We start from the raw sequence: 18,770 nt of genomic DNA, 5'->3' as shown, positions 1-18,770 counted from the left end.
GACTCGGCCAACGTTGTCTACCTCATACGCTGCAGGAAAGGATGTCCCGAAGCGTGGTACATTGGCGAGACCATGCAGACGCTGCGACAACGAATGAACGGACATCGCGCGACAATCGCCAGGCAGGAATGCTCCCTTCCAGTCGGGGAACACTTCAGCAGTCAAGGGCATTCAGCCTCTGATCTCCGGGTAAGCGTTCTCCAAGGCGGCCTTCAGGACGCGCGACAACGCAGAATCGCCGAGCAGAAACTTATAGCCAAGTTCCGCACGCATGAGTGCGGCCTCAACCGGGACCTGGGATTCATGTCGCATTACATTCATCCCCCACCATCTGGCCTGCGAAATCCTACCAACTGTCCTGGCTTGGCACAATTCACACCTCTTTAACCTGGGGTAACCCCATCTCTGGATCTGTAAAGATTTAATCACCTGCTGATGCTCGCATTCCAAGCTTTGTTTGGCATCTTTGAATCTGTCTATATATATGTTTCTGGAACATACCTCTTCATTCACCTGAGGAAGGAGCAGCGCTCCGAAAGCTAGTGATTCAAAACAAACCTGTTGGACTTTAACCCGGTGTTGTAAGACTTCTTACGGAGTTGAGAAGGATGAGGGGGGATCTTATTGAAACTTACAGGATACTGCGAGGCCTGGATAGAGTGGACGTGGAGAGGATGTTTCCACTTGTAGGAAAAACTAGAAGCAGAGGGGACACAATCTCAGACTGAAGGGACGATCCTTTAAAACAGAGATGGGGAGGAATTTCTTCAGCCGGAGGGAGGTGAATCTGTGGAACTTTTTGCCGCAGAAGGCTGTGGAGGCCAAATCACTGAGTGTCTTTAAGACAGAGATAGATCGGTTCCTGATTAATTAGGGGATCAGGGGTTACGGGGAGAAGGCAGGAGAATGGGGATGAGAAAACATCAGCCATGATTGAATGTCGGAGCAGACTCGATGGGCCGAGTGGCCTAATTCTGCTCCTATGTTATATGGTGTTTATAAATCCAATGCAACAATATCAGTGTTCAATGACAAAATGTGGTCCATTCATAAACCTTTAACAGATTAACTCAACCTTTATTTATTTTTTTCTAAAAATCCCCTTCAGGACAGGTACAGCACGGGGTTAGATACAGAGTAAAGCTCCCTCTACACTGTCCCCATCAAACACCCCCAGGACAGGTACAGCACGGGGTTAGATACAGAGTAAAGCTCCCTCTACACTGTCCCCATCAAACACTCCCAGGACAGGTACAGCACGGGGTTAGATACAGAGTAAAGCTCCCTCTACACTGTCCCCATCAAACACTCCCAGGACAGGTACAGCACGGGGATAGATACAGAGTAAAGCTCCCTCTACACTGTCCCCATCAAACACTCCCAGGACAGGTACAGCACGGGGTTAGATACAGAGTAAAGCTCCCTCTACATTGTCCCCATCAAACACTCCCAGGACAGGTACAGCACGGGGTTAGATACAGAGTAAAGCTCCCTCTACACTGTCCCCATCAAACACTCCCAGGACAGGTACAGCACGGGGTTAGATACAGAGTAAAGCTCCCTCGACACTGTCCCCATCAAACACTCCCAGGACAGGTACAGCACGGGGTTAGATACAGAGTAAAGCTCCCTCTACACTGTCCCCATCAAACACCCCCAGGACAGGTACAGCACGGGGTTAGATACAGAGTAAAGCTCCCTCTACATTGTCCCCATCAAACACTCCCAGGACAGGTACAGCACGGGGTTAGATACAGAGTAAAGCTCCCTCTACACTGTCCCCATCAAACACTCCCAGGACAGGTACAGCACGGGGTTAGATACAGAGTAAAGCTCCCTCTACACTGTCCCCATCAAACACTCCCAGGACAGGTACAGCACGGGGTTAGATACAGAGTAAAGCTCCCTCTACACTGTCCCCATCAAACACTCCCAGGACAGGTACAGCACGGGGTTAGATACAGAGTAAAGCTCCCTCTACATTGTCCCCATCAAACACTCCCAGGACAGGTACAGCACGGGGTTAGATACAGAGTAAAGCTCCCTCTACACTGTCCCCATCAAACACTCCCAGGACAGGTACAGCACGGGGTTAGATACAGAGTAAAGCTCCCTCTACACTGTCCCCATCAAACACTCCCAGGACAGGTACAGCACGGGGTTAGATACAGAGTAAAGCTCCCTCTACACTGTCCCCATCAAACACTCCCAGGGCAGGTACGGAGCGGACCCCCCTGTACGCTGGCACAAAACAGCCCCCGTGCCCACAAGCCGCAGACTGCCCTCTTGCTGTCCCGGTGCCACGTTGCAATGGGTGATCTGTGCCCGTCAGAGAGGAGTGTTGGACCCGAGGAGAGCTTCCTGCGAACGGAGAGACCCCGGGTAATAGCAGCTGGGCTCGCGGGCGCTCCCAGTCTGTGGCCCTTTAGGGTGGAGGGGTGTGTGTGTGTGTGGGATGGGGAAGGGGGGAGATCTTGTCAGGTTACCAACCCCGACACTTGGGCACTGGACGTGAATTCGAATTCCCCGAGGCCCAGAAAGCTGGGGCTTTGCTGAGCTAGTGTCGTCGCCGTCCCCCCCGCCCCCGGTGAGGCTCCGCCCGAGGGGTCAGGTCGGCGGCACGGCCTGCTTGATGATGATCTTCTGTCGGGTGCGGCTGCTGTGCTCGGCCTGCGCCGTGCCCGTGCCCGCGTTGGGCAGCCCGTGGGCGGTGATGTACTTCTTGTAGGCCTCGCGGATGATCCTGAAGGCGCGGATGTTGGCGTAGGGGATGTCGGTGATGGGGTCGCGGTAGAGGGCCAGCTTGTGGGTGACGGGGCAGAGCTCGCGGGCCGGCGTCCGGGGCTGCCGGGCCCGGGGGAAGGCCCGCTCGAAGGTGGCGTCGTCGCTGAAGGTGACGAAGTTGCGGAGGCAGCGCCCCACGGGCGCCAGCACCGCCAGGGACGGTCTCTCGACAGCCGGCTGCGCGTCGTGGTCCAAACTGGAGAGAGGGAGGGAGGGGAGAGAAAGAGAATAAATACAGGGCGGGATGATAAAGGAGAAAGGACGGCGGACAATCTCAGCAGTTCTGGCAGCGTCTGGGGAGGGAGGGAGAGAGCGGGGGCGAACGTTTCAGTCTGGTCGAAGCTATGACGTTTGCCCCCATTCTCTCTCTCCAGCGCTGTCCGACCTGCCAAGACTGCCCAACGTCTCTGTTTGTATTTCAGATTCCAGAGTCCGCTGCGATTCGTTTCATCCACCAAGACCGAGTAGGACCCTCGGTCCTTCCGGACCCTCCCACAGCGCGGTAAGCACTCTCCCACAGCGCGGTAAGCACTCTCCCACAGCGCGGTAAGCACTCTCCCACAGCGCGGTAAGCACTCTCCCACAGCGCGGTAAGCACTCTCCCACAGCGCGGTAAGCACTCTCCCACAGCGCGGTAAGCACCCTCCCACAGCGCGGTAAGCACTCTCCCACAGCGCGGTAAGGACCCTCCCACAGCGCGGTAAGCACCCTCCCACAGCGCGGTAAGGACCCTCCCACAGCGCGGTAAGGACCCTCCCACAGCGCGGTAAGCACTCTCCCACAGCGCGGTAAGCACTCTCCCACAGCGCGGTAAGCACTCTCCCACAGCGCGGTAAGCACCCTCCCACAGCGCGGTAAGCACCCTCCCACAGCGCGGTAAGCACTCTCCCACAGCGCGGTAAGCACTCCCCCACAGCGCGGTAAGGACCCTCCCACAGCGCGGTAAGGACCCTCCCACAGCGCGGTAAGGACCCTCCCACAGCGCGGTAAGCACCCTCCCACAGCGCGGTAAGCACCCTCCCACAGCGCGGTAAGCACTCTCCCACAGCGCGGTAAGCACTCTCCCACAGCGCGGTAAGGACCCTCCCACAGCGCGGTAAGGACCCTCCCACAGCGCGGTAAGGACCCTCCCACAGCGCGGTAAGCACTCCCCCACAGCGCGGTAAGGACCCTCCCACAGCGCGGTAAGGACCCTCCCACAGCGCGGTAAGTACTCTCCCACAGCGCGGTAAGCACTCCCCCACAGCGCGGTAAGCACTCTCCCACAATGCGGTAAGCACTCTCCCACAGCGCGGTAAGCACTCTCCCACAGCGCGGTAAGCACTCTCCCACAGCGCGGTAAGCACTCTCCCACAGCGCGGTAAGCACCCTCCCACAGCGCGGTAAGCACCCTCCCACAGCGCGGTAAGCACCCTCCCACAGCGCGGTAAGCACCCTCCCACAGCGCGGTAAGCACCCTCCCACAGCGCGATAAGGACCCTCCCACTGCGCGGTAAGCACTCTCCCACAGAGCGGTAAGGACCCTCCCACAACGCGGTAAGGACTCTCCCACAGCGCGGTAAGCACCCTCCCACAGCGCAGTAAGCACCCTCCCACAGCGCGGTAAGCACCGTCACAGCGCGGTAAGCACCCTCCCACAACGCGGTAAGGACCCTCCCACAGCGCGGTAAGCACCCTCCCACAGCGCGGTAAGCACTCTCCCACAGCGCGGTAAGCACCCTCCCACAGCGCGGTAAGCACCCTCCCACAGCGCCCTCCCACAGCGCGGTAAGCACTCTCCCACATCGCGGTAAGCACTCTCCCACATCGCGGTAAGCACTCTCCCACATCGCGGTAAGCACTCTCCCACAGCGCGGTAAGCACTCTCCCACAGCGCGGTAAGCACTCTCCCACAGCGCGGTAAGCACTCTCCCACAGCGCGGTAAGCACTCTCCCACAGCGCGGTAAGCACTCTCCCACATCGCGGTAAGCACTCTCCCACAGCGCAGTAACCACCCTCCCACAGCGCGGTAAGCACTCTGCCACAGCGCGGTAAGGACCCTCCCACAGCGCGGTAAGCACCATCCCACAGCGCGGTAAGCACCCTCCCACAGCGCGGTAAGCACCCTCCCACAGCGCGGTAAGCACCCTCCCACAGCGCGGTAAGCACCCTCCCACAGCGCGGTAAGTACTCTCCCACAGCGCGGTAAGCACCGTCACAGCGCGGTAAGGACCCTCACACAGCGCGGTAAGCACCCTCCCACAGCGCGGTAAGCACTCTCCCACAGCGCGGTAAGCACTCTCCCACAGCGCGGTAAGCACTCTCCCACAGCGCGGTAAGCACTCTCCCACAGCGCGGTAAGCACTCTCCCACAGCGCGGTAAGCACTCTCCCACAGCGCGGTAAGCACCGTCACAGCGCGGTAAGCACCATCCCACAGCGCGGTAAGCACCCTCCCACAGCGCGGTAAGCACCCTCCCACAGCGCGGTAAGCACTCTCCCACAGCGCGGTAAGCACCCTCCCACAGCGCGGTAAGCACTCTCCCACAGCGCGGTAAGCACTCTCCCACAGCGCGGTAAGCACCGTCACAGCGCGGTAAGCACCATCCCACAGCGCGGTAAGCACCCTCCCACAGCGCGGTAAGCACCCTCCCACAGCGCGGTAAGCACCCTCCCACAGCGCGGTAAGGACCCTCCCACAGCGCGGTAAGGACCCTCCCACAGCGCGGTAAGGACCCTCCCACAGCGCGGTAAGCACTCTCCCACAGCGCGGTAAGCACCTTCCCACAGCGCGGTAAGCACCCTCCCACAGCGCGGTAAGCACTCTCCCACAGCGCGGTAAGCACTCTCCCACAGCGCGGTAAGCATCCTCCCACAGCGCGGTAAGCACCCTCCCACAGCGCGGTAAGCACCGTCACAGCGCGGTAAGCACCCTCCCACAGCGCGGTAAGTACTCTCCCACAGCGCGGTAAGGACCCTCCCACAGCGCGGTAAGCACCCTCCCACAGCGCGGTAAGTACTCTCCCACAGCGCGGTAAGCACCCTCCCACAGCGCGGTAAACACTCTCCCACAGCGCGGTAAGTACCCTCCCACAGCGCGGTAAGCACTTTCCCACAGCGCGGTAAGCACTCTCCCACAGCGCGGTAAGGACCCTCACACAGCGCGGTAAGCACCCTCCCACAGCGCGGTAAGCACCCTCCCACAGCGCGGTAAGCACTCCCCCACAGCGCGGTAAGCACTCTCCCACAGCGCGGTAAGCACCCTCCCACAGCGCGGTAAGTACTCTCCCACAGCGCGGTAAGCACCCTCCCACAGCGCGGTAAGCACTCTCCCACAGCGCGGTAAGCACTCTCCCACAGCGCGGTAAGCACTCTCCCACAGCGCGGTAAGCACTCTCCCACAGCGCGGTAAGCACTCTCCCACATCGCGGTAAGCACTCTCCCACAGCGCAGTAACCACCCTCCCACAGCGCGGTAAGCACTCTGCCACAGCGCGGTAAGGACCCTCCCACAGCGCGGTAAGCACCATCCCACAGCGCGGTAAGCACCCTCCCACAGCGCGGTAAGCACCCTCCCACAGCGCGGTAAGCACCCTCCCACAGCGCGGTAAGCACCCTCCCACAGCGCGGTAAGTACTCTCCCACAGCGCGGTAAGCACCGTCACAGCGCGGTAAGGACCCTCACACAGCGCGGTAAGCACCCTCCCACAGCGCGGTAAGCACTCTCCCACAGCGCGGTAAGCACTCTCCCACAGCGCAGTAAGCACTCTCCCACAGCGCGGTAAGCACTCTCCCACAGCGCGGTAAGCACTCTCCCACAGCGCGGTAAGCACCGTCACAGCGCGGTAAGCACCATCCCACAGCGCGGTAAGCACCCTCCCACAGCGCGGTAAGCACCCTCCCACAGCGCGGTAAGCACTCTCCCACAGCGCGGTAAGCACCCTCCCACAGCGCGGTAAGCACTCTCCCACAGCGCGGTAAGCACTCTCCCACAGCGCGGTAAGCACCGTCACAGCGCGGTAAGCACCATCCCACAGCGCGGTAAGCACCCTCCCACAGCGCGGTAAGCACCCTCCCACAGCGCGGTAAGCACCCTCCCACAGCGCGGTAAGGACCCTCCCACAGCGCGGTAAGGACCCTCCCACAGCGCGGTAAGCACCCTCCCACAGCGCGGTAAGGACCCTCCCACAGCGCGGTAAGGACCCTCCCACAGCGCTGTAAGGACCCTCCCACAGCGCGGTAAGCACTCTCCCACAGCGCGGTAAGGACCCTCCCACAGCGCGGTAAGGACCCTCCCACAGCGCGGTAAGGACCCTCCCACAGCGCGGTAAGCACTCTCCCACAGCGCGGTAAGCACCCTCCCACAGCGCGGTAAGGACCCTCCCACAGCGCGGTAAGCACCCTCCCACAGCGCGGTAAGCACCCTCCCACAGCGCGGTAAGGAACCTCCCACAGCGCGGTAAGGAACCTCCCACAGCGCGGTAAGCACCCTCCCACAGCGCGGTAAGGACCCTCCCACAGCGCGGTAAGCACCCTCCCACAGCGCGGTAAGCACCCTCCCACAGCGCGGTAAGCACCCTCCCACAGCGCGGTAAGCACCCTCCCACAGCGCGGTAAGCACCCTCCCACAGCGCGGTAAGTACTCTCCCACAGCGCGGTAAGGACCCTCCCACAACGCGGTAAGCACTCTCCCACAGCGCGGTAAGTACTCTCCCATAGCGCGGTAAGTACTCTCCCACAGCGCGGTAAGGACCCTCCCACTGCGCGGTAAGCACTCTCCCACAGCGCGGTAAGGACCCTCCCACAGCGCGGTAAGGACCCTCCCACAGCGCGGTAAGTACTCTCCCACAGCGCGGTAAGGACCCTCCCACAGCGCGGTAAGGACCCTCCCACAGCGCGGTAAGCACTCTCCCACAGCGCGGTAAGTACTCTCCCACAGCGCGGTAAGTACTCTCCCACAGCGCGGTAAGGACCCTCCCACAGCGCGGTAAGCACTCTCCCACAGCGCGGTAAGGACCCTCCCACAGCGCGGTAAGCACTCTCCCACAGCGCGGTAAGCACTCTCCCACAGCGCGGTAAGGACCCTCCCACAGCGCGGTAAGCACTCTCCCACAGCGCGGTAAGGACCCTCCCACAGCGCGGTAAGTACTCTCCCACAGCGCGGTAAGGACCCTCCCACAGCGCGGTAAGCACTCTCCCACAGCGCGGTAAGTACTCTCCCACAGCGCGGTAAGTACTCTCCCACAGCGCGGTAAGGACCCTCCCACAGCGCGGTAAGCACCCTCCCACAGCGCGGTAAGCACTCTCCCACAGCGCGGTAAGGACCCTCCCACAGCGCGGTAAGCACCCTCCCACAGCGCGGTAAGCACTCTCCCACAGCGCGGTAAGGACCCTCCGACAGCGCGGTAAGCACTCTCCCACAGCGCGGTAAGTACTCTCCCACAGCGCGGTAAGGACCCTCCCACAGCGCGGTAAGGACCCTCCCACAGCGCGGTAAGTACTCTCCCACAGCGCGGTAAGGACCCTCCCACAGCGCGGTAAGCACTCTCCCACAGCGCGGTAAGGACCCTCCCACAGCTTACCGGGTCACCCGCCACCCCTGCCGGGTTCGCCACCCCCGTTTCCTCACCACCCCTCCCCATCCCCGATTCCTCACCCCCCCCCCTGCCCCCGGTTCCTCGCCCCCCGGTTCCTCACTCACCCTTCCACGTCCACATTCTCTTCCTTCACGTTGATCTCGGTGACCAGGGGCATGGTCACCGAGTGGTAGCGGACAGTGGAACCCACACATTTGCGTTTCTTTAGCACCTGCTTCTTCTTGTCCGCTTCCAGACGCTCGTAGTTTTCTGTGGAAGAGGAGGGTCAGGGGTCAGGGCCTCGGAGGTGGAAAACACAGATTTGGCTCCTATCGAGAAGGATTCAGCCACTCTGTCCCATTACAAGACGGCACAGCAGCCATTACACTGCCCGTTACGAGCTGACAGAGCAGCCATTACACTGCCCCGTTACGAGCTGACGCAGCAGCCATTACACTGCCCGTTACGAGCTGACAGAGCAGCCATTACACTGCCCCGTTACGAGATGGTACAATGGCCATTACATTGCCCCGTTACGAGCTGACGCAGCAGCCATTACACTGCCCGTTACGAGCTGACACAGGGGGCGAGGGGGTGCTAGGGGGCACAGAGGGCGAGGCGAGAGGGCACGGAGGGCGAGGCGCGGGGGCACAGAGGGCGAGGCGATGGGGCACGGAGGGCGAGGCGAGGGGGCACGGAGGGCGAGAGGGCACGGAGAGCGAGGGGGCACGGAGGGCGAGGCCCGGGGGCACGGAGGGCGAGGCCCGGGGGCACGGAGGGCGAGGCCCGGGGGCACGGAGGGCGAGGCCCGGGGGCACGGAGGGCGAGGCCCGGGGGCACGGAGGGCGAGGCAGGGACACGGGGAGGTGAGGCAGGGACACGGGGAGGTGAGGCAGGGACACGGGGAGGTGAGGCAGGGACACGGGGAGGTGAGGCAGGGACACGGGGAGGTGAGGCAGGGACACGGGGAGGTGAGGCAGGGACACGGGGAGGTGAGGCAGGGACACGGGGAGGTGAGGCAGGGACACGGGGAGGTGAGGCAGGGACACGGGGAGGTGAGGCAGGGACACGGGGAGGTGAGGCAGGGACACGGGGAGGTGAGGCAGGGACACGGGGAGCTGAGGCAGGGACACGGGGAGCTGAGGCAGGGACACGGGGAGCTGAGGCAGGGACACGGGGAGCTGAGGCAGGGACACGGGGAGCTGAGGCAGGGACACGGGGAGGTGAGGCAGGTACACGGGGAGGTGAGGCAGGTACACGGGGAGGTGAGGCAGGGACACGGGGAGGTGAGGCAGGGACACGGGGAGGTGAGGCAGGGACACGGGGAGGTGAGGCAGGGACACGGGGAGGTGAGGCAGGGACACGGGGAGGTGAGGCAGGGACACGGGGAGGTGAGGCAAGTACACGGGGAGGTGAGGGAGGGGCACGGGGAGGTGAGCTATTTTATATACGGTGTGCTGAATCCACTTATTGGAGAAATTGATCCAGAAACAAGGGCAGGGTATGGGAGACATCCACCGCTGCACCCTTCTGGCAGGAGGTGGCAATTACAATGTGACACGTTTACATAGGAAGTTTCCACTGCTAAATTACGGATGTGGTTAATTGTACTTGGCGCAGTCAGGTGCCCGGTGGGAGAAACCACCCTGTCGCAATCGTACCCAATGAGCGGAGGTTGATCTCTTCCGTGATCTTCGCCTCCGCCAGCAGCTCCTCCTGCGTCAGTTGCCGTGTCTCGGCGTGCGGTGCCTTGCGCAGGCGGCGAGGCTGGACCTGCCGCTCCTGGACTCGCAGGTACGTCAGGCGGGTATGCTCGGTCGTCGACTGGCGCACGGATTTACGACCGCCTGCGAGGCAGGAGAGAGAGGTCAGGTTCAGCGTGGGGCAAGCGGGATTCTTCCTCCCTCAGTACTGACCCTCCCACAGTGCGGCACTCCCTCAGTACTGACCCTCCCACAGTGCGGCGCTCCCTCAGTACTGACCCTCCGACACTGCGGTGCTCCCTCAGTACTGACCCTCCCACAGTGCGGCACTCCCTCAGTACTGACCCTCCCACAGTGCGGTGCTCCCTCAGTACTGACCCTCCCACAGTGCGGTGCTCCCTCAGTACTGACCCTCCCACAGTGCGGCTCTCCCTCAGTACTGACCCTCCCACAGTGCGGCGCTCCCTCAGTACTGACCCTCCCACAGTGCGGCACTCCCTCAGTACTGACCCTCCCACAGTGCGGCGCTCCCTCAGTACTGACCCTCCCACAGTGCGGTGCTCCCTCAGTACTGACCCTCCGACAGTGCGGCGCTCCCTCAGTACTGACCCTCTGACAGTTCGGCACTCCCTCAGTACTGACCCTCCCACAGTGCGGCACTCCCTCAGTACTGACCCTCCCACAGTGCGGCACTCCCTCAGTAATGACCCTCCCACAGTGCGGCGCTCCCTCAGTACTGACCCTCTGACAGTGCGGCGCTCCCTCAGTACTGACCCTCCCACAGTGCGGCGCTCCCTCAGTGCTGACCCTCCGACAGTGGGGCGCTCCCTCAGTACTGACTCTCCAACAGTGCGGCACTGCCTCAGTACTGACCCTCCCACAGTGCGGCACTCCCTCAGTACTGACCCTCCCACAGTGCGGCACTCCCTCAGTACTGACCCTCCGACAGTGCGGTGCTCCCTCAGTACTGACCCTCCCACAGTGCGGCACTCCCTCAGTACTGACCCTCCCACAGTGCGGCACTCCCTCAGTACTGACCCTCCCACAGTGCGGCACTCCCTCAGTACTGACCCTCCCACAGTGCGGCGCTCCCTCAGTACTGACCCTCTGACAGTGCGGCGCTCCCTCAGTACTGACCCTCCCACAGTGCGGCGCTCCCTCAGTACTGACCCTCCGACAGTGGGGCGCTCCCTCAGTACTGACTCTCCAACAGTGCGGCACTGCCTCAGTACTGACCCTCTGACAGTGCGGCGCTCCCTCAGTACTGACCCTCCCACAGTGCGGCGCTCCCTCAGTACTGACCCTCCGACAGTGGGGCGCTCCCTCAGTACTGACTCTCCAACAGTGCGGCACAGCCTCAGTACTGACCCTCCCACAGTGCAGTGCTCCCTCAGCACTGACCCTCCCACAGTGCAGCGCTCCCTCAGTACTGACCCTCTGACAGTGCGGCACTCCCTCAGTACTGACCCTCCGACAGTGCGGCACTCCCTCAGTACTGACTCTCCGACAGTGCGGCACTCCCTCAGTACTGACCCTCCCACAGTGCGGCACTCCCTCAGTACTGACCCTCCCACAGTGCGGCACTCCCTCAGTACTGACCCTCCCACAGTGCGGCACTTCCTCAGTACTGACCCTCCCACAGTGCGGCGCTCCCTCAGTACTAACCCTCTGACAGTGCGGCGCTCCCTCAGTACTGACCCTCCCACAGTGCGGCGCTCCCTCAGTACTGACCCTCCGACAGTGGGGCGCTCCCTCAGTACTGACTCTCCAACAGTGCGGCACTGCCTCAGTACTGACCCTCTGACAGTGCGGCGCTCCCTCAGTACTGACCCTCCCACAGTGCGGCGCTCCCTCAGTACTGACCCTCCGACAGTGGGGCGCTCCCTCAGTACTGACTCTCCAACAGTGCGGCACAGCCTCAGTACTGACCCTCCCACAGTGCAGCGCTCCCTCAGCACTGACCCTCCCACAGTGCAGCGCTCCCTCAGTACTGACCCTCTGACAGTGCGGCACTCCCTCAGTACTGACCCTCCGACAGTGCGGCACTCCCTCAGTACTGACTCTCCGACAGTGCGGCACTCCCTCAGTACTGACCCTCCCACAGTGCAGCACTCCCTCAGTACTGACCCTCCCACAGTGCGGCACTCCCTCAGTATTGACCCTCCCACAGTGCGGCACTCCCTCAGTACTGACCCTCTGACAGTGCGACGCTCCCTCAGTACTGACCCTCCCACAGTGCGGCACTCCCTCAGTACTGACCCTCCCACAGTGCGGCACTCCCTCAGTACTGACCCTCCCACAGTGCGGCACTCCCTCAGTACTGACCCTCCCACAGTGCGGCGCTCCCTCAGTTCTGACCCTCTGACAGTGCGGCGCTCCCTCAGTACTGACCTTCCCACAGTGCGGCGCTCCCTCAGTACTGACCCTCCGAGAGTGGGGTGCTCCCTCAGTACTGACTCTCCGACAGTGCGGCACTCCCTCAGTACTGACCCTCCCACGGTGCAGCGCTCCCTCAGCACTGACCCTCTGACAGTGCGGCGCTCCCTCAGTACTGACCCTCCCACAGTGCGGCGCTCCCTCAGTACTGACCCTCCGACAGTGGGGCGCTCCCTCAGTACTGACTCTCCGACAGTGCTGCACTCCCTCAGTACTGACCCTCCCACAGTGCAGCGCTCCCTCAGCACCGACTCTCCCACAGTGCAGCGCTCCCTCAGTACTGACCCTCTGACAGTGCGGCACTCCCTCAGTACTGACCCTCCGACAGTGCGGCACTCCCTCAGTACTGACTCTCCGACAGTGCGGCACTCCCTCAGTACTGACCCTCCCACAGTGCGGCACTCCCTCAGTACTGACCCTCCGACAGTGCGGCACTCCCTCAGTACTGACTCTCCGACAGTGCGGCACTCCCTCAGTACTGACCCTCCCACAGTGCAGCGCTCCCAGAGCACTGACCCTCCCACAGTGCGGCACTCCCTCAGTACTGACCCTCCCACAGTGCGGCGCTCCCTCAGTACTGACCCTCCCACAGTGCGGCGCTCCCTCAGTACTGACCCTCCCACAGCGGGGTGCTCCCTCAGTACTGACCCTCTGACAGTGCGGCGCTCCCTCACTACTGACTCTCCGACAGTGCGGCACTCCCTCAGTACTGACCCTCACACAGTGCAGCGCTCCCTCAGTACTGACCCTCCCACAGTGCGGCACTCCCTCAGTACTGACCCTCCCACAGTGCGGCGTTCCCTCAATACTGACCACAGGGAGTGGGGGGAATGTGGGACTCGCTCCCACAGGGACTGCGGAGAATGCGGGACTCGCTCCCACGGGGAGTGGGGGAGAATGTGGGACTTGCTCCCACAGGGAGTGGGGGAGAATGTGGGACTCGCACCCACGGGGAGTGGGGGAGAATGTGGGACTCGCTCCCACGGGGAGTGGGGGAGAATGTGGGACTCGCTCCCACGGGGAGTGGGGGAGAATGTGGGACTCGCTCCCATGGGGAGTGGGGGAGAATGTGGGACTCGCTCTCACGGGGGGTGGGGGAGAATATGGGACTCGCTCCCACAGGGACTGCGGAGAATGTGGGACTCGCTCCCACGGGGAATGGGGGGGGGGAATGTGGGACCCGCTCCCATGGGGAGTAGGGGGAATGTGGTAGTCGCTCCCACGGGGAGTGGGGGAGAATGTGGGACTCGCTCCCACAGGGAGTGGGGGGAGAATGTGGGACTCGCTCCGACGGGGAGTGGGGGAGAATGTGGGACTCGCTCCCACAGGGAGTGGGGGAGAATGTGGGACTCGCTCCCACGGGGAGTGGGGGGGAGAATGTGGGACTCGCTCCCACAGGGTGTGGGGGGAGAATGTGGGACTCGCTCCCACGGGGAGTGGGGGGAGAATGTGGGACTCGCTCCCACAGGGAGTGGGGGAGAATGTGGGACTCGCTCCCACGGGGGGGGGGGGGGGGAGGACGTAGGACTCGCTCCCACGGGGAGTGGGGGAGAATGTGGGACTCGCTCCCACGGGGAGTGGGGGGGAGAATGTGGGACTCGCTCTCACAGGGAGTGGGGGAGAATGTGGGACTCGCTCCCACGGGGAGTGGGGGAGAATGTGGGACTCGCTCCCACGGGGAGTGGGGGAGAATGTGGGACTCGCTCCTACGGGGAGTGGGGGAGAATGTGGGACTCACTCCCACAGGGAGTGGGGGGAATGTGGGGCTCGCTCCCACGGGGAGTGGGGGGGAGAATGTGGGACTCGCTCCCACGGGGAGTGGGGAGAATGTGGGACTCGCTCCCACGGGGAGTGGGGAGAATGTGGGACTCGCTCCCACGGGGAGTGGGGGAGAATGTGGGACTTCGCTCCCACGGGGAGTGGGGGAGAATGTGGGACTCGCTCCCATGGGGAGTGGGGAGAATGTGGGACTCGCTCCCACGGGGAGTGGGGGAGAATGTGGGACTCGCTCCCACAGGGACTGCAGAGAATGTGGGACTCGCTCCCACGGGGAGTGGGGGGGAATGTGGGACTCGCTCCCATGGGGAGTAGGGCGAATGTGGGAGTCGCTCCCACGGGGAGTGGGGGAGAATGTGGGACTCGCTCCCACGGGGAGTGGGGGGAGAATGTGGGACTCGCTCCCACGGGGAGTGGGGGAGAATGTGGGACTCGCTCCCACGGGGAGTGGGGGGAGAATGTGGGGCTCGCTCCCACTGGGGAGTGCGGAGAATGTGGGACTCGCTCCCAAGGGGATTGGGGAAGAATGTGGACTCGCTCCCACGGGGAGTGGGGGGAGAATGTGGGGCCCGCTCCCACGGGGAGTGGGGGGAATGTGGGACTCGCTCCCAAGGGGAGTGGGGTAGAATGTGGGGCTCGCTCCCACGGGGAGTGGGGGAGAATGTGGGACTCGCTCCTACGGGGAGTGGGGGAGAATGTGGGACTCACTCCCACAGGGAGTGGGGGGGAATGTGGGACTCGCTCCCACGGGGAGTGGGGGGGAATGTGGGACTCGCTCCCACGGGGAGTGGGGGAGAATGTGGGACTCGCTCCCACGGGGAGTGGGGAGAATGTGGGACTCGCTCCCACGGGGAGTGGGGGAGAATGTGGGACTCGCTCCCACGGGGAGTGGGGGAGAATGTGGGACTCGCTCCCATGGGGAGTGGGGAGAATGTGGGACTCGCTCCACGGGGAGTGGGGGGAGAATGTGGGACTCGCTCCCACAGGGACTGCAGAGAATGTGGGACTCGCTCCCACGGGGGGGAGTGGGGGGGAATGTGGGACTCGCTCCCATGGGGAGTAGGGCGAATGTGGGAGTCGCTCCCACGGGGAGTGGGGGAGAATGTGGGACTCGCTCCCACGGGGAGTGGGGGGAGAATGTGGGACTCACTCCCCACAGGGAGTGGGGGGAGAATGTGGGACTCGCTCCCACAGGGAGTGGGGGGAGAATTTGGGACTCGCTCCCACTGGGAGTGGGGAGAATGTGGGACTCGCTCCCACAGGGAGTGGGGGGAGATGGTGGGACTCGTTCCCCGGGGATTGGGGGAGAATGTGGGACTTGCTCCCACGGGGAGTGGGGGAGAATGTGGGACTTGCTCCCACGGGGAGAATGTGGGACTCGCTCCCACAGGGGAGTGGGGAGAACGTGGGTCTCGCTCCCACAGGGAGTGGGGGGAGAATGTGGGACTCGCTCCCACAGGGAGTGGGGAATGTGGGACTCGCTCCAACAGGGAGTGGGGGAGAATGTGGAACCTGCTCCCACAGGGCGCGGGGGGGAGAATGTGGGACTCGCTCCCACAGGGAGTGGGGGGAGAATGTGGGACTCGCTCTGACAGGGAGTGGGGGAGAATGTGGGACTCGCTCCCACGGGGAGTGGGGGGAGAATGTGGGACTCGCTCCCACGGGGAGTGGGGAGAATGTGGGACTCGCTCCCACGGGGAGTGGGGGAGAATGTGGGACTCGCTCCCACGGGGAGTGGGGGGAGAATGTGGGACTCGCTCCCATGGGGGAGTGGGGAGAATGTGGGACTCGCTCCCACGGGAGAGTGGGGGGAGAATGTGGGACTCGCTCCCACAGGGACTGCAGAGAATGTGGGACTCGCTCCCACGGGGAGTGGGGGGGAATGTGGGACTCGCTCCCATGGGGAGTAGGGCGAATGTGGGAGTCGCTCCCACGGGGAGTGGGGGAGAATGTGGGACTCGCTCCCACGGGGAGTGGGGGAGAATGTGGGACTCGCTCCCACGGGGAGTGGGGGGAGAATGTGGGGCTCGCTCCCACTGGGAGTGCGGAGAATGTGGGACTCGCTCCCAAGGGGATTGGGGAAGAATGTGGGACTCGCTCCCACGGGGAGTGGGGGGAGAATGTGGGGCCCGCTCCCACGGGGAGTGGGGGGGAATGTGGGACTCGCTCCCAAGGGGAGTGGGGTAGAATGTGGGGCTCGCTCCCACGGGGAGTGGGGGAGAATGTGGGGACTCGCTCCTACGGGGAGTGGGGGGGAATGTGGGACTCGCTCCCACGGGGAGTGGGGGAGAATGTGGGACTCGCTCCCATGGGGAGTGGGGAGAATGTGGGACTCGCTCCCACGGGGAGTGGGGGAGAATGTGGGACTCGCTCCCACAGGGACTGCAGAGAATGTGGGACTCGCTCCCACGGGGAGTGGGGGGGAATGTGGGACTCGCTCCCATGGGGAGTAGGGCGAATGTGGGAGTCGCTCCCACGGGGAGTGGGGGAGAATGTGGGACTCGCTCCCACGGGGAGTGGGGGGAGAATGTGGGACTCACTCCCACAGGGGAGTGGGGGGAGAATGTGGGACTCGCTCCCACAGGGAGTGGGGGGAGAATTTGGGACTCGCTCCACTGGGAGTGGGGAGAATGTGGGACTCGCTCCCACTGGAGTGGGGGGAGATGGTGGGACTCGTTCCCCGGGGATTGGGGGAGAATGTGGGACTTGCTCCCACGGGGAGTGGGGGAGAATGTGGGGACTTGCTCCCACGGGGAGAATGTGGGACTCGCTCCCACAGGGAGTGGGGAGAACGTGGGTCTCGCTCCCACAGGGAGTGGGGGGAGGAATGTGGGACTTCGCTCCCACAGGGAGTGGGGAATGTGGGACTCGCTCCAACAGGGAGTGGGGGAGAATGTGGAACCTGCTCCCACAGGGCGCGGGGGGAGAATGTGGGACTCGCTCCCACAGGGAGTGGGGGGAGAATGTGGGACTCGCTCTGACAGGGGAGTGGGGGAGAATGTGGGACTCGCTCCCACGGGGAGTGGGGGAGAATGTGGGACTCGCTCCCACGGGGAGTGGGGAGAATGTGGGACTCGCTCCCACGGGGAGTGGGGAGAATGTGGGACTCGCTCCCACAGGGAGTGGGGGAGAATGTGGGACTCGCTCCCACGGGGTGTGGGGGAGAATGTGGGACTCGTTCCCCAGGGATTGGGGGAGAATGTGGGACTTGCTCCCACGGGGAGTGGGGGAGAATGTGGGACTTGCTCCCACGGGGAGAATGTGGGACTCGCTCCCACAGGGAGTGGGGTGAACGTGGGTCTCGCTCCCACAGGGAGTGGGGGGAGAATGTGGGACTCGCTCCCACGGGGAGTGGGGGAGAATGTGGGACTCGCTCCCACAGGGTGTGGGGGAGAATGTGGGACTCGCTCCCACAGGGAGCGGGGAGAAATGTGGGACTCGCTCCCACAGGGAGTGGGGGAGAACGTGGGACTCGCTCCCACGGGGAGTGGGGGGAGAATGTGGGACTCGCTCCCACAGGGAGTGGGGGGAGAATTTGGGACTCGCTCCCACTGGGAGTGGGGAGAATGTGGGACTCGCTCCCACAGGGAGTGGGGGGAGATGGTGGGACTCGTTCCCCGGGGATTGGGGGAGAATGTGGGACTTGCTCCCACGGGGAGTGGGGGGAGAATGTGGGACTTGCTCCCACGGGGAGAATGTGGGACTCGCTCCCACAGGGAGTGGGGAGAACGTGGGTCTCGCTCCCACAGGGAGTGGGGGGGAGAATGTGGGACTCGCTCCCACAGGGAGTGGGGAATGTGGGACTCGCTCCCAACAGGGAGTGGGGGAGAATGTGGAACCTGCTCCCACAGGGCGCGGGGGGGAGAATGTGGGACTCGCTCCCACAGGGAGTGGGGGGGAGAATGTGGGACTCGCTCTGACAGGGAGTGGGGGAGAATGTGGGACTTCGCTCCCACGGGGAGTGGGGGAGGAATGTGGGACTCGCTCCCACGGGGAGTGGGGAGAATGTGGGACTCGCTCCCACGGGGAGTGGGGGAGAATGTGGGACTCGCTCCCACGGGGAGTGGGGGGAGAATGTGGGACTCGCTCCCATGGGGAGTGGGGAGAATGTGGGACTCGCTCCCACGGGGAGTGGGGGGAGAATGTGGGACTCGCTCCCACAGGGACTGCAGAGAATGTGGGACTCGCTCCCACGGGGAGTGGGGGGGGGAATGTGGGACTCGCTCCCATGGGGAGTAGGGCGAATGTGGGAGTCGCTCCCCACGGGGAGTGGGGGAGAATGTGGGACTCGCTCCCACGGGGAGTGGGGGAGAATGTGGGACTCGCTCCCACGGGGAGTGGGGAGAACGTGGGTCTCGCTCCCACAGGGAGTGGGGGGAGAATGTGGGACTCGCTCCCACAGGGAGTGGGGAATGTGGGACTCGCTCCAACAGGGAGTGGGGGAGAATGTGGAACCTGCTCCCACAGGGCGCGGGGGGAGAATGTGGGACTCGCTCCCACAGGGGAGTGGGGGAGAA

General features: G+C 63.4%; 2 protein-coding genes across 3 annotated transcripts in view; one reads left to right on the top strand and one right to left on the bottom strand.

Moving 5' to 3' along the window:
* Nucleotides 1-18,770, top strand: part of LOC140402969 (semaphorin-6D-like) — a 1,151,034-nt gene that overhangs the window by 113,070 nt on the left and 1,019,194 nt on the right. The window lies entirely within an intron of this gene.
* On the bottom strand, nucleotides 1,057-10,201 carry LOC140402966 (vacuolar protein sorting-associated protein 72 homolog). The gene is made up of 3 exons (XM_072490616.1): nucleotides 10,000-10,201; nucleotides 8,464-8,608; nucleotides 1,057-2,980 (listed from the first exon to the last, which is right to left on the bottom strand). Exons 2-3 carry the CDS (start codon nucleotides 8,514-8,516, stop codon nucleotides 2,608-2,610), a joined length of 426 nt encoding a protein of 141 aa, XP_072346717.1. The 5' UTR covers nucleotides 8,517-8,608; nucleotides 10,000-10,201; the 3' UTR covers nucleotides 1,057-2,607.

Source organism: Scyliorhinus torazame, chromosome 26 (assembly GCF_047496885.1).
Source record: "Scyliorhinus torazame isolate Kashiwa2021f chromosome 26, sScyTor2.1, whole genome shotgun sequence".
Lineage (NCBI taxonomy): Eukaryota > Metazoa > Chordata > Chondrichthyes > Carcharhiniformes > Scyliorhinidae > Scyliorhinus > Scyliorhinus torazame.
This window is presented reverse-complemented; position numbering and strand designations above follow the sequence as displayed.